The sequence below is a fragment of the Lepidochelys kempii genome, chromosome 2 (genome assembly GCF_965140285.1).
Source record: "Lepidochelys kempii isolate rLepKem1 chromosome 2, rLepKem1.hap1, whole genome shotgun sequence".
NCBI lineage: Eukaryota > Metazoa > Chordata > Testudines > Cheloniidae > Lepidochelys > Lepidochelys kempii.
In genome coordinates this window covers 10,065,160-10,081,443 of record NC_136381.1, presented here as the reverse complement: position 1 = coordinate 10,081,443, position 16,284 = coordinate 10,065,160, and the positions used below count along the sequence as shown (strand labels likewise).

Genomic DNA, 16,284 nt, shown 5'->3' with positions numbered 1-16,284 from the left:
TATGCATCCGATGAAGTGAGCTGTAGCTCACGAAAGCCTATGCTCAAATAAATTGGTTAGTCTCTAAGGTGCCACAAGTACTCCTTTTCTTTCTGCCATTCTGGGAAAGAGTATTCAAACTTGGTACCAAGCCTGTCTTAGATGACAAACTCCTCTACACCTCTGTGGTACCAGCATCACTTAGAGCCCATATGGAACTCCCCTTAGGATCCGAGATCTCTATACCCTTCTCGTGCATTGGTGACCAAGATTTGAAGGTGTACTCCTTATCTCCTTCTGCTTAGCAGGGGTCAATGAGGACTTTGGTAGCATAGATGTACTCGGTGCCGCAGTACCATCTATATCTCTAATGGTTTTTGGTGACAGAAATATTGATTTTGATAGGGCACTAGTGGTACTGGGAGGTCTATGTACAGGCAGTATCGAAAGCTGGTCATAATCATTAGTTTGAACTTGATATCCCTATTTCCCACCCCCTGAGAGCTACCCTTGAAGGAAGTGCAGACCTTGCACTTACAGCGGATACGAGTAACACCCAAACAGTGGATGCACTGGGAATGTCGATCACTGATCAGAATAGTCTCATGGTAGGAGAGGCACCTCTTGAATCCCGGGGAGCCTGGCATTACCAAGTAAAATATTGAAAAGTAACTCCTAAAAGGGGAAACTATTAACTAACTAGATCTATGAAAAAAAATTGTATTTTATGATTTTTTTAAAAGGGAACAACCGTTTCAACAACAATAAATGCTAGAAGGTAACTAAGGGTGGTTCACCCATGCAGTCCCGTATAGCCTTGGCACGGGGCATGAGGATGTGCGAGGTACATGCGCAAGCTGAATAGGCACCACTACCAAAAATCTCCAATCAAAGGCACAGACTTACCTCCAGTGCAGTACTCACAGGGACACTACTTGAAGAAGAAAAAAGAAGTTTCTCATCCTCTAATCCAGCCACTTGCCCCAATGGCTCCACCCCATCCCTGCCAGCTTCCACCCCACACTTGTTATATTTTCAAACAAGCACCTTTGTATTTCCTTTCATACTGCTCTTCAAGCTGGGGCGGAGCACCTCGTAAATATCCACAAAGCTACCTCATTATCCTCCTTAAAACTCTCCTTTGCCATGATACCCATAAAAAAAAATACTTGACAACAGTTGGGCTGCTGGTGCACTGATACCACTGCCTATCACACTGACCCATATCATTTCACTGTACTCCCTCAGTCTGCATCCATTATCTCATCTGATACTTAGCTGTAAGCTGTTTAGGGAAGGGACCATCTTTTTGTTCTCTGTTTGTATAGCACCTAGCAGAATGGGACCCTGGTCCATGACTAGGGCTGCTAGGTGTTATGGTAACACAAAATAAAATAAAATAAAATAAATAAATAAAAAAACCCTGGCAACATAAACATATAGGGAGACTGCCAAAAAATCAGTAGTGCCATTGTGCTGGCAGACCTGGACCTCTCCTCATTCCACAATCCCTTTCCTGCCCCCTCCAGGCCAAGGACCTGTGATAGGGCAAGAACATTCAGACAGTGGTGTGGTAAAAGACTTTATAGCATTGCTATGACTGCAAATGCTCTGGGTTCAAAGCTTGCTGGAAGGGAAGTTTTAAATTTTGCACAAGCCAAAGCAACATATAAAAATGCAAGGAAAGGGGGGGGGGAGGGAATATTCTCTGTACAGAATATGGGGAAGCAGGCTTGTAGTCTTAGGTACTGGGGACTAGAAGTTGACCAGGCCAGTCCAAAAGCAGCGGTACTGCTACTTTCCCAGTTAGCTCCCTGCACATGAAGAGACCTGCTGCAACAGAAACAGAGTTGCTGCTGTCATGAAAATACACATTAAATTAGAATGACCATTTAAACAATTCAAATAATTTTATAAAGACCTTCAAGGTGTTTCCCTCACCTCATGGAAGGCAAATGCCTCATCACTACATCCAGAGCCTGGATAGTTTCAAAAGGAACACTTGGCAGCCGACCAGAAAGAGCATCATGTAAAGCCTGCAGACTCACACAGGACATCCATTTTATAGCCACCTTAAATATTCTGTCCTTTCCTTCTCCTGGAAGCGTGACCTCCAACTCCACCTGCAACAATTGGAAAACAAAACAAGATGATTCTTTCCATTTAAAGACACAAAAAAGCAGGGGAGATGGAAGGGGCATAGAGTTGCTTTGCGTAGCAATCTAACACTTTGAAGAGAGCACAAAAAGAAAAAGATGTAAGGGGGAAGTGTGGAGAAACACCATCTATTAGTTTAGATCTTCTTACTACAATTATTATTTCCATGAATGTGCTTTCCACCTCCCACCCCTTTAAGGCAATACTATAGATTGGCAGTGCTCTTATATTAAGTGGACAGTCCCACTGGGAATATGATGGTCTGATTGCAGATATAAAGACACATATTGATGTAATACATGCAGGAGTCAGCTATTGTATAAGCAGAATTGAGCCTGGTCTGTTGTCATCGTCTGCTTAGGATTCATGACTCTCCGTTCAGACTTTCCCTTCCAACGTACTGCTTATATTGTTACTGCTAATCCATTGTAAATGATGTGAAAAAGAATTCAGAAACAGTCTTCCAGAACATTATTCTTAATAAGATTTGTAAATTAGTAAAGGATAAAGCCAACTTGAGTGCTAGGGAAATTAATATCTACAAAGAGGGGGAAAGGATATTTCTTTCACATATTATGATTAACTTTGGACTCATGAAGTGAGCTGTAGCTCACAAAAGCTTATGCCCAAATAAATGTGTTAGTCGCTAAGGTGTCACAAGTACTCCTTTTCTTTTTGCAAATACAGACTAACACGGCTGCTACTCTGAAACCTGTTTAGAGCCTGCCACTCCCATGTCAAGTTTAAAAAAGGAATGTGAGGATGTTTTGTCACACCCCCACACAATTTTTTCCTAACTAAATTTAAGAGTCAGGATTGTTCTTTATTTTTCTATTCTTTATTATACATTGCAAAGACATCTGAGGAGAGAGAGGTTCTTAACCTTTATAACTATAATTAGGGCTTCTTGAAAATGCGCTTTTGTTTCCATTTTAGTAGCTCCCAGAAGTCCCAATTAAGTTCCCACTGTGGTGGGATGCTAAACAAAAAACATTAGAAGATGGACCCCTGCCTTTAGGAGCTTACAATTTTAACATAAACAAAAGGCATCCAGTGGATCTAACAGACAACTGGAAGGAATGGCAAAGAGAAGATAAGGTTAACAGTGATAGAACCAGATGGTTGCATAAATAAATTTGTTAGTCTCTAAGGTGCCACAAGACCTCTTTTTCTTTTTGTATTAGCTGTGACGATTAGCTTGTTTCAGTCAAAAAATTGTAAGTAAAAATAAAGCAGAAATGTCAGTAATTCTTACTGGACAGCTCCCTAGCCATTATCAGTTGCGAATGTACAACAGGCAATTTGAAACTATACTATCTACTGCCTCTGCACTCCTCCCAGAATAACATTATACATTAGATAATGTGTCTTGTGGAGCGAATTGTACTACTCAGAAGAGGACAATAGGAAACGGAGCCTTTCATCTCTAGGTCACCAGTTTGAATCAAACCCAGACTGGGAATTCTCTACTGATAAAATATGCACATAAAAATTTAGGTTTCCAACAGCCATAGGCTGAGAGTTTGAGTTTTTTTTTTTCCCACTTTAAACTTCCATCAGAATGTCTCCTCCTTACATGCAAAGTACAAAGGCTTAAAGGGGAAGAGAGTTAGAGTATGTCTACACTGCAAATTAAACACCTGCAGCTGGCCCACATCAGCTGACTCAAACTCACAGGACTCAGCTACAGGGTTGTTTAATTGCAGTGTAGATATTTGGACTTGGGCTAGACCCCAGGCTTCTGGAGCCCACAAGTGGTAAGGATCCCAGAACATGGGCTCCAGTCCAAGCCCGAACATCTACACCACACTTAAACAGCAAGCTTAAGTCCCGCAAGCTCAAGTCATCTGACACTGGGCAGCTATGGGTGTTTAATTTGCAGTGTAGCATACCCCTAGTGTTGTGTAGCTGACCCTAACTGTACATTTCCACACTTTTTTCACCCTTTTACTGTAACCTTGACTTAACGGATACCAGAAACAATGAAAATGACAAACATAACAAATCTTCTGTTAAAAGAATAGTATAAAAATAATCCATGGTCAGATAAGTTATGTCCATTTCTTTTTATCAGTTTTCAATTTACAAAGCCCCTCATTTGTGATTTGTAAAAAGATAAGGAACCAACTCGACTACTTGTCTGGCAGTAACTTTGCATCCCTGATGGAAATAAAAAGACACGTGATTCAAGTGTTTGTATTCCAATAACCACAAAGTGAACTTTTGCTTAACCCATTCCATGATACAGCCTAATTTAGGTAGCTACCTTACAGCCTTTATTTCTTTAGGTCACGTATTTGATTAATTCTGTATGTTATTAAAAAACATGAACCCCAAAATCCTAACATGTACAGAAACACCTATTTTAAAAAGACTACTATAAAGGTAAGCCTTGTAAGAGAGGATGTGATGGATGAATAGAAGTTAAAGGGCCAAACTCATACCTAATATAAGTAAGCACAGGTGCAATGAGTTGCTGATTTAAACCAGATTTGGATCAAAGTTTTTACTACTGAATCCAGACCCATTTGAAAAAGATCAAAGCACAGTCATCCCTAAAATATGTAGGGTTTTAAATCCAACATTCTCAGGTTATTTTCTCAACAGATGGTCTTGTCTGAATCAGATGTTACAAAAAGTTTTATGTTTTACAGAGTTCTTTATAAAAATGCACTTGGTCCAAAGGGTAGCCCATAATCCATGGCTGTAAGAAGCTCTTATAAACTTTTAAAGTAAGAGCTGCAAATCACAATTTTAATTTGGTAATAAACATTTTTAAAGATCTCATTTACACATTCTAGTTTGACAGAATAAGCAGAATATGATGAAGTAAGAGATTTCAGTGAGACTTTTTCCATATGTTATGCTAGCAGGAATAAGAGAACTACGGAGGGCCAAATTCATCCCTGGTATAACTCTACTGACTTCACTGGAATTGTACCAGGGATTAATTGGCCCAAAGAAAAAAGTTTAGTCTTGGCCAGTACCGTCTCTCTACTGATCCATCACCAGAGTCTGAAGTGCAATTACGCCCACTATACAGATAAACTGAGGAACACAGGAATATTACGTGTGTTGCCAAAGGTTATACAGGAAGCCAATGGGAGAATTGAACTTTGTTCTTCTGAAACCCAGTCCAGCATATTAACCTCTATAATGTACTCCTGGGGGCATTCTGCGTGACCTCACACCCACAGAAAACGCCCCCCACAGAATTCCTGTTTCCCTGGGGAAAAAAACAACAACAAACCAGCAGGGAAGCAAAGGGAAGCTGCACAGAGGGGAGGGGGAAAGGTGGGGGGAACCATGGGTGCAGTTTTTGGGGGGGGGGGACTGCCCTCCTCCAAACAGAGGTGAGGCATCGGGGCGGACACGGGATTACATGGCACTGCCCTCCCTCATTCTGCAAGCGCCCAGCTGAAGGAAGCTGTGTCTCGGCTCTGATGACTCTGCAGCCAAATGCTGCCTCCTGGATCCTAGTGCCAGTCTTGCTCCCCCTCTGTGTGCTGGGAGCCTTCCTGTTTTTCTATTCTGTGCAACAGTGAGTGCCCACGGTGGGGCTGGGTAAGGAGAGGGTGGGGGAAATGAGGGAAGGGGGAGTGAGAGGGTGGAGGGGAAGGGGGAGTGGAATAGGGTGGGGGATGGGAATGTGGGAGTGAGGGGAAGGGTTGGAGAAGAAAAGGGAATAGGGGAATCACAGGAAGAAGCAGGAGCCCGGCATGTAGCGTCCACTTGGCAGCAGCTGGGGCTCCCCCCGGTAAGCTGGCCCATCCAACTGTCAACCTCACAGACTCTACCCCCCTACACCTGGGCCCCTCCAATGAGCCTTCCACATCCAGACCCCCACCCCAGTAATCCCCAACCAGCTGCATCTGCACCCCCACCTCATAAAGCCCCACTTCCCCAGCACCCAGCCCCCCCCCCCCCCGAGCCTCCTCCCTCACCCACCTTCACCTGGATCCTCTGCAGAGTCCTATTGCCCCCGCACCTGGAACCACCCAATGAGCCTCTGTGCATCCAGATCCCCCACCGAGCAGCCCACATCCAGATTGCGCAACACAGAAACCTCTCACCCCACACCAAGCCCCTCCACACTGGGATCCTGCTGGGCTGAGCCTGCCCACTCATACCTGGTGTACCTGGTGCAGAGCCCCGGGGTGTTTCTGGGGCAGGCCCAGCCTTTGCACTGTGTCAGGGTCAGGTGCAGCCTCACTGCCGAGTCCCTGTACAGGGGGAGGAGGGGACTTCAGGGTGATCTCCCACCTCAATGCAGTCAGTGGCCTGTACTCCCCACTGCCATTGTGGAGCCAAATTTATTTATTGACAAATAAAATTTTCAGAATTTTAAAATATTGTGTGCATAATTTTTTTTTTTTTTGCATAGAATTTTAAATTTTTTGGTGCAGAATTCCCTTTGGAGTAATAATGAAAGGCAGTATATCAAGTGTTAGAGAACAGTAGCTGGAGACAGGAACTCCTGACTTCTGATCCCAGCTCTACCAATGACTCAGTGTAAGATTCCAGGGAAGTTGCTTTCTCTGTGGCTTGGTTTCTCCATTTACAAAATACATATTAAATAAGAATGGAGTAATAAGAATAATTTGACCATATATAGGTCCTTTCATTCAAGAACCTAAAATGCTTCAGGTTGGATTTTCAAACAAGCCTTAGGGAGATAGGCACTCAAAGCTCAATGGAAGTAGAGCACCTAACTCCCTTAAGTTCCTTTGAAAATCACAACAGCAGGCCATGTCAACACTGTGGGGACTATAGCAGCATAGCTACAGCACCATAGCTGTGCTGGCATAATCCCTTAGCGGAGACACAGTCTGCAGCAACGAAAAGCGGTTTTTCCATCACTATACAAACACCACCTCCCTGAGCAACGGTAGCGAGGGCAACAGAAGCATTCTTCTATCTGGCTACCTACATTTACATCAGGGGCTAGGTCAGCATACCTATGGTGCTCATGGGTGTGCACTGTTCACACCCGAGTGCCATACCTATGCTGACTTAAATTTTAAGAGTAGGCCAAGCGTTAGACATTAATTAAATAAGCCTCATGGTGCCCCATTGTAGTCGGTATTGTTATTCTAATTTTTAGAGATGAAAAAAGTGAGGCAGGGAAAGGTTAAGTAACTTGGCATTTGTGGCATTAACAGAAGAGAAGGTTACTAACCCTGTGCAGTAACTGAGGTTCTTCGAGATGTGTCCCTGTGGGTTTTCCACTGTGGGTGCGGAAGTGCCCCCTGTCCCTGGGATTGGAGATCTTTGGTAGCAGAGCCTATTGGACAGCACGTACGCACCTCTCCGTCTTGCGCCATGAGCAGCATCTATATATATCGGTGTGTGGTTCAACCGCCCACACAGTTCCTTCTCTGCTGGAGAGCTTATCTTTCAGCTCCAAAGCAGAAAAGATGAGGGCAGGTAGTGCACCCATAGGGACACACATCTCAAAGAACCTCAGTTACTGCACAGGGTGAGTAACCTCTTCTTCTTCTTCTTCTAGTGAGGTGTCTATGGGTGCTTCACTGTAGGTGACTATAAAGCAGCCCCTAATTGGAGGGCTGTGGCTTAATTAATACAGATGATAGAACAGTGTGTCTTAGTAGGGCATCTGATGCTATGTCATGACTAATCACGCAGAGATGGCTAAAAGTGTCTGCAGATGCCCATGTGGCTGCTTTGAAAACGTTGAGAAAGGCAATCGACGTGGCAAGAGACCAAGTGGAATGTGCTTGAGTTCCAAGAGGAGGCTGTCTATTGTGTAGGTGGTGGGAGAGGTGTATACTCTGCAACATCCACTTGGAAAGACATTGTTTACAAACAGCCGTGCCTTTCAATCTTTCCACCGTTGACAGGAATAAGAGTGGTGACTGTCTGAAAGGTTTAGTTCTGTCCTGATAAAATGCAATGCCACCTCCTGCTGGTTGCTGTTTGGTTTTGAAAGAAGCAGGGAAGGTGGATTGATTGATTTAGATGGAAGGAAGATGGTATTTTGGGTGTGGACATAAGGTAACCTTATCTTTATTAAAAATTGTGTACAAGAGTTATGCCATGAGCACGCCAATTTCTCTTACCCATTGAGCAGAGGTAATAATGACAAGAAATGCTGTTTTCATGGATAAATGAATACCAGAGCACATTGCCATTTGAACCAATGGCAGTCTAGTAAGGGAGCGAAGTACCAGGCTGGGGTCCCAAGCTGGGGGTCCCAAGCTGGAGTGGGATCCCGTATGTGAGGGTAAAGATTTTGGAGGCCTTTCAGGACTCTTTTCATGAATGGGTGGGTGAAAACAGAGTGGCTGTCCATACCAGGGTGAAAGGCCATGATGGTGGCTAAGTGTACATGAAGGGAGCGGGTGGATAATCCCAATCCTTTAAAATGTAAAACATAACCTAGGATGAGCGGTAAGGGGGCGTTCATTGCATTGACATGGTTGGTGGAAAATGCCCTATGAGAAGCTAAAACTAGAAAATTGTAACAAACCTCTCTGTCATACATGTCTTGCCATACTACAGTAAAAGCCTCCAGTCCTTAACCTTTCCACCCCCCCGCCCCACACACACTATCTAATTATCCTGAAGCAAAAAACACTTAATATATATACCAACAGGTTTCAACTGAACTTGGATCAAATTAGCTTCATGTGATAATTTACTTCAGACTAAATCTGTTTACGCATGATTTAAACTGGCGTATGTTTGTTTATATTAGATGTTTCTTCCAGGGTAATTAAATCAATTTATTAACCTCCGTGCAATTTTATTTTACAGACAAAATTTTACATATGTTAGAAGAAACATTAAGGAAAAAAGTCCCTAAACTCTGTCTTGGTCCACACCTTTGTTTTTATTGGGAAGAAGAGGAAAGTTAATTTAAGGTTTTTGTCTAATTGTGAGCCAATTATATACACATAAAAACTATGCTCAGAACACACACGCTGCATGAGATTAAAACATTCTGCCATTAGCCCTTTGTAAACTATCAGTAAGGCTACGATTTGGTCACAGAGGTCGCAGAAGTCACGGAACCCGTGACTTCCGCAGACCTCCATGGACTTCAGTCCACAGTGGCTGGGAGCTTCAGGGTACCCCCATCTCCCCTGGTGGCCGGGAGCTGCGGGGTACTCCTGCTGCCAAAAGTGGCAGGGATCCCCAGAGCTCTCCAGTCCCCATGGGTGGCAGGGGATCCCCAGCAGCTCCTCAACTGCCACCGCTGTCCTGTAATATCACACCCAGCCTCTAAGAGGCACTTACAAGAGGTGAGTGTCCCCCGTTATACCAGGGTTCTACCCAACAGCTAACTTATTTAAAAGTTTTGTTAGATAACACAGAGGGAGTTATTTCTGTAAATCGAACAGCTGGAGTTAGTTTAACCTCAGCAACTGATAGCTAAAGCTACAATTTTCTCAGACATTTTTAGTAAAAGTCATGGACACGTCACGGGCAATTATTAAAAATGTCCATGACAAAACGGGGAGGGAGGAGGGTTGAGCACCCTGCCCTACTGTGGCTGGGAGCTGTGGCTCCTGCCCTGTGGCTGGGAGGGACACCCGCCTGTGGTGGCTGGGGAGCTGCGGGGGATCCCCAGGAGCTCCTCAGCTCTTCAGTGTCTTTTCCCTCCAGCCAACTCACAGAGTCAAAATGAATGAACCCATTCCGGTGTAGCCAAGAGTTCAACAAACTGCTGGTCCTCACCAGAGTCTTCAGCCCCATCTCTGGGCTCTTTAAATCCCACCCTTCACTCAGGCTTCTAAACAAGCCTTGTCCCCTTTTCAGGGCTTAGGTCACTTCCCCAGTGACTGGTGGAGGAACCCAGGCCCACCCACTATTACAGTTCCCAACCCAGGGACCCTATAAACAGCAGCCATGTGCAGTATTGCTTCCTTTAAGCCCATCAATGAGCTGCTGCTGCCTTCTTTGGGCCTCTTCCCATTTAGTCCCTTTAATCCTAAGGGAGGTAGAAATTTCAGGTCCTCTCTCTTTTAGGTCCAGTAAAGGCAGCCAGTCAAGCTCCTGTGGCCAGAGCAGCACACCCTTCCTCACCCTTCTTGTCCCAGCCAGGAACTGATCACCTCAGGCCCTGCAGCTCCTTTTATCTCAGCATATTGGGCTCTGCTTTTATGCTTCCGTGCAGCCTTTCTAGGTAGGCCTGGAGGACCCACCTTTGCTGCTCCTTCCTGGGGGGAAGAGGAGGATATAGTAGGATTGATGGGCCTCCAATAGAGGACCACAAAGGGCCAGGTACACCCCACACACCTGAATACTTCTTCCAAATTATAATTACAGTATTCACTTTGAAGCAAAACACTGGAATTACAGTTCCAAAACTATTTCCTCTATACCCCCCATTTTCATTCTCACAACTTTTGAGGCATTTTTAATTTTTTAACTAAAACCAAAGTTTTTGAGTGCAGGAATTTGAGGTCAGTTTTTGCAAATGTGTGCTCTGGGGAAAGGTAGAGCAAGAATTCTGAGGATCTGCCTGTTGTGTCTTCCCCTGCCAGCTGCAATTGAGGCTTTCCCCATTTTGAGAGGAATATCATCTCTACCCAGAATGCCAGGTCTGACCTCAACTCCATACAGTTGAACAGAAGGAAACCCATAGGAATGGCAAATCTAGATGAGAGATAAATATGTTTCCTGCTGAGAAGTTGTTGCCACACTTAATTCCCTCCACATATCATTTAATACAGACAGACTTTTTAATTTAAAGCATCAAGAGTAGGGCGCCCTTTCACAAACATGTTTGATGACAGTCCCTGCCCTGAAGAGCTTACTCAAGATATAAAATGTAATTAGGACCATTTAAATGCTACCATTAAGCACAAGCAATTTCTCTTAAAAAAAACAAAAACACACACACACACACACAAACACTAAGCTAAATGCAACACATCAAGGTTAATTCAATACTGAGGTTACAGTAAAACAAAAAGCAAGGAACTCAGAGATTCAACACCAGCATTAGCTTATCCACCAGACATATATATGGTATTTTCTATTTGTTTTTCTGGTTAAATGCATAGTTTAAAATATTTCTATTTGTCATAGAATGGACACTAGAAAATACACAAGCTGGGCAATACCGCTGTTGCCAATTAACTTTTGCAGTATGGGCTTCAATAGGACTTGCCAAACTCATGAAGACAGCTTTAGAAGTTAGAAGTACATTTGCTGAGAATACTTTAGATTAGAGATTCTTGCTTGAGTTAAATTTTGTAGCAACACAGAAGAAGAAATCTTCTAAGAAGTAAACAGATATAAATTTTAAGCGAAGAATTTGATAAAGAGTCTTTCGGTCGCTAAGAATCTTAAATCCTCAATTCATAGTTTTCTTAGATATTAGTTTGTGCTTAAGTAATAATTGTTCGATAAAATGGGGCATAATCCAATTTTTTCTGTAGCACACCTATTTGATATCATAAAATAGTAGACATTTGTATAATCGTAATGACTAGAGGTCTGGTTGAGTTAGGTACTGTACAAACACATTGTAAGAGACAGTTGGAGACAGCGTGGTTTAGCATATGGAACACTGGACTGGTGCTTAGGAAGCCCCAAGGTCTATTCCTAACTCTGCCACTGATCTGCTGTGTGACCTTGAGCAACTCATTTCATCTCTCCAAATCTGTTCACCCTTTGTCTATCTTGTCTATTTAAACTGTAAGAAACCTCTTAAGGGTCTCTCACTGAGAATTTGTACAGTATCTAGCACAATGAAGCCCTAATATTAGTTTGAGCCTCTGAGCACTACTATAATGCAAGTCATTAATAATAAACTTGTCACTACCCTAAAGAGCTTGCATTCTAAATGGACAAGTATTATAATATGAACTCAGACCACAGACACGGTGTGAGTTATTTTATCTGGAATTTGTGTCAGAATGCCCTAATAAGACTGGTCTTTGTCTAGGGATTTACTCTAAGTATAAAATCACCTGGTACCTAAAAGGCTTGAAGTCACAATGTGAGAAGCCATTATATTAAAACCTCTGGCTAGAAATTTATTTTTAAAACTTACTTTATCCCTCCCAATAGGAAGTGGCATAGCTGTATAAAGGTTTTTTCTTCCATCAAATACTGGTTTACGATCCCCAAAGATCTGTGTTTTAAAGTGCTGGACCATATGCTCAACTATTTCTCTGAAAATATAAAGAAAATTAAGTTATCACAATTTGAACAGAGTACCAAAAGAACCCCAATATGTTTATGTAATCAAGAGGAAACAAAAAACAATGGCTGTTACATGAAGGGTTATCAACAACTCAGCATGAAAGATCATATTCATTTTATTCATCTGAAGAGACAACGGAAGTTGATTTTGTTCTATGAAATTTTCTTTGCATAAACTGTTTCTTGGGACTACTAAATTTGATCCTGATTTCTCATTGGAAAGTTTATAGCCCCAGTGTTTTACCTACTGTTTATTCTAGGAGACAGAACACGTACGTAATATAAGCTGCTCTTCTCCATGGCTCTCATCTGCAGAACACAACTGATGGGCTAGGCAGCAGGACAGCATTGGGAAAGGAAGAATTAAGGCGAGGGAATGATTTGGGTCTGTGCACAATGTATACACCAAATTCCTCTGCATCACACTCAAATAACAATCTTGACTCTGACCTCTACTCCTGGTGGAATTCTGCACCACTGGGCATGCGGAGAATTTATGTCCCCCGTAGATTTTTTTGCTTCCCCACAGAAAAAATAAACTTTCTGATGGGAAAGCAAAGGGAAGTCACAAAAGCGGTCATGCAACCCTCCTCAGCAATATATATTGGGTGCCCAGGGCAGCCGGCAGAGAGGTAAATCACTGTGGGGCAGAGGGCAGGACTGGGGAAGACCCAGCTGGTGGCTCCTAGCCTGTGCCGGGCTTAGCTGCTAGTCTCTGCTGGGCTGGGGAGGACGGGACTTCCTCTTCCCCTGCACGGCATCTGGGGCTGTGTTAGACCCACCCCTAGATTTCTCCCCCAGCTGTAGGAAGCTCTGCAAACTCTTCCCCCTCCTTCCCTGCACCCAATCGCTCCTCAGCTGCAGGGGGAGGGATCACTGTACAGGGAGCTGCTCTCCCATCCGCCCAACCCCCAAGCATCCGGATCCCCTCATACCCAGACCCTCCCGATGAGCCTCCCTGCAACACCCAGACACCCCACGCCCCCTGCTGAGCTCCAACCACCTTCACCTGGACCCCCCTGCAGAGTCCCATTACCACTGCACCCAGAACCCCCCCACCCCAACAAGCCCCTATGCATCCAGATCCCCCACATACACCTGGATCCCTCACTGAGCCACCCGCACCCAGACTGCCCCACACATAACCTTCTCAATCTACACCTGGATCCCCCCACACTAAGCCTCTCCACATTTGGATCCTGCCTTGCTGAGCCTGCCTGCCCACACCTGCTACACTTGGCACAGAAGGGCATGGCTCTGGGGCAAGCCGGACCTTGTGCGGTGTCAGGGTTGGGTGCAGCATCACCGCTGGGTCCACGTCCTGGGGGAAGCTGCACAGAGATCTCCCACCTCTGTGCAGTCAGTGGGCTGTGCTCCCCAATACCATGATGGAGCCTCCACATTTATTTGACAAATAAAATTTGCAGAATTTTAAAATATTTTGCACAGAATTTTTTGGCACAGAATGCCCTCAGGAGTAGGTGAGCTCGTACTTTTTCATGTAACAACAACAGCATTTACCAGTACATATAACTATTAAGACTACAAATTAAAAAGTGTGATTGGAATTATAGGTTGTGCATTAGAGTATGATGCAGAGGAATTTGGAATGTGTATTGTAGCTGGTTATATGTCAGATATGCAAATGAGTTTGTAGTGGAATTTGTAGTCTATTGGAATTATTTTCTTCCAGACATCTGGGTTTAAATCTCTTGAAGGACATCACTGAGACTATAAGTACATTTAAGTTGAAATCCATGAGGCATTTCATCTTGAAAATCTAGTTAACATGGGAGGTACACAGTAGAGTGGTATGTGCCAGTACAAAACCCTAAGACAGAAGTCTGAGTGCGTTTAAGTAGTGTGAAGAATGAATATTGCCTTAATTGGTGATTTCCTTGACATTTCATAAATTTAGATTTTTTTTAAGGCAAGAAGGGACCATTTTTATCATCAAGTCTGCCCTCCATAACATAGACAATAAAACTGCACTCAGTAATTTCAGCATCAAACCTGTAACTTCTGATTTTGCTATGACATACTGTTTTAGAAAGATAACCACTTTGATTCCTCTTATCTCCTCCAAAGAGATCCTCTTAGATTTAAATACTTCAATAGAGAATCCACTACATTACTAGGTAAATTGTTCTGATGGTTAATAACACTCACTATTACAATTTTATGCCTTATGAATTTCTCCAACTTTGTCTTCCAACCATCTTTCGTAGTGGTGTCCATGGGATTTGGGGTTGAGCAATATTAACTGTAAGCAAATTAAGTTTTCTGTTTGAGTCTGAAGCAAAAAATTCAGACTTCACTAGGTTTGTAAATAAATTCTTTTTTCTTCCCACGCTGCATTGGGAAAACAGACATAGCGTGGAATTATGAAAAGTGCAAATAGGATCTTCATTTCCAGTAAACGGTGTCTCTTCATCCAGGTTCTTACAATGGCCTTCATCACCGTATCATGATGGCTACTGATGAGTAAAGGCAGATCTGAGCAAACAGTTATATGTATTCAACATTATACTGGTAAGCAACTACCTGTTGTGAACATGGATTTTCCCTGATCTGCACTGACGTGGTCACTATTACGTCAGTTGCCAAGATTCTTAATAATTTTTAAACAACCTCCACTTAGATTTTTTTTCAAGTACTCTCTTACACTGATGCAACTCCACTGAAATCAATAGAGTTGCACTGGTGGAAGAAGAGAAATTGGTCCAATGGAGTTACTACACAATGTAGATCTTAGCCCATTATGTTTGTTTTTAAGTTAAATACAATTTTTAAATGGTTTTTAAAATATTACATTTAAAAATAATCCAACAGAGCAGGAAGATGCAGTATAGAACAGCTATTTGTATTCCATGCATGTTAAATATTGTCTAATAAGAGTGCAGTTAGGTTAAAAAAATTCTACATTTGTAAATTGCACTTTCATAACAAAGAGATTGCACTACAATACTTTTAACAGGTGAATTGAAAAATACAAATTTTTTTTGCTTCCCTGGCCATCAGTAATTTGCAGAATTGATCCATACCTTTTTGGCCTCGCTACCTGTATTCACTTGCATATCTTCCATTAATACAGAAGATGGAGGGTAATTTCTTACCTGTTATAATTTAGTTTCTCCAAAGTCCTCTTATACCAGCACAGACAAATGGGTTTACTTCCCCCTGTCAGTAGGTGAAGACAGGAAAACAAGTTGTTGGTAATATCACCTCCCCTTTTAAGGGGCTTGCTAGCTGACTCCACTTAGTTATGAACTAAGCAGTAAACAACAATGGTCAAATTCACAGCTTGTACAAACTGGAATAACTCCACTCAAGCTAATGGAGTTTTGCCTGCCTATGCCACCAGTAATTTTGGATCAAAAGCTGAAAACTTCACTCAAAATAAGCTACAACCACCACCAAAGTCAGGTGGGATTTCTAGGTTGGTACAGGAAGACTTGGAGAAACCAAACTAACAGAAATAATGCTTGCTGATAGATATCACAAAGCAGGATGTATTCAAATGGGAAGATACTACCACATCTGATGAACAACAAGGATATCCATGTCCCCAGGTGCCCTAAGTGAAAGCTTGTACAGGACCCTAGCTTCTTAAAAGTTCCTCTTTTTTAAAAGTGTAAATGGAGGGAAAACATAAATAAAACTGGGGGAATGCAAAGTATAACGATATTACCGGTTAACTCTTCTTGGGCATTTCTCTGGCTTTATATCCAATTCATAATGGTAGATATCAATTTTAGGAATGTCCATTTCAAAGAAGTTGGCCTGCAGTTTGATTGTTCTTCCAGAAGTACCAAAATCTGGTCGAGGAGGAGGTTTAAAGGCATATCCCTGTATTGGTGGTGGCAATGGTGGAGGAGGTGCAAGCACTGAAAGAGGGGGGGGGGGGGAAAAAGCACAAATTAAAATATTCATCACAAAAATTATTCACATTAGGTACATGCAGTGAGA

At 42.8% G+C, this 16,284-nt stretch overlaps 1 protein-coding gene across 8 annotated transcripts in view; it reads right to left on the bottom strand.

The window, feature by feature from the left end:
• Positions 1 to 16,284, bottom strand: part of AGO2 (argonaute RISC catalytic component 2) — a 105,854-nt gene that overhangs the window by 57,061 nt on the left and 32,509 nt on the right. For 3 of the 8 annotated variants that reach the window (XR_012157065.2, XM_073330043.2, XM_073330048.2), the window contains exons 2-4: positions 16,007 to 16,202; positions 12,164 to 12,284; positions 1,921 to 2,105 (exon numbers count right to left, since the gene is read on the bottom strand). Coding sequence is in view for 7 of the 8 variants with exons in the window: in XM_073330043.2 (XP_073186144.1) it covers positions 1,921 to 2,105; positions 12,164 to 12,284; positions 16,007 to 16,202 (502 nt within the window). In the remaining variant the exon portion in view is untranslated. Of the gene's footprint in view, positions 1 to 1,920; positions 2,106 to 12,163; positions 12,285 to 14,484; positions 15,392 to 15,431; positions 15,496 to 16,006; positions 16,203 to 16,284 lie in introns of those variants that run through there. The other 5 variants (XM_078851417.1, XM_078851415.1, XM_073330044.2 and 2 more) reach the window with 5 other exon arrangements.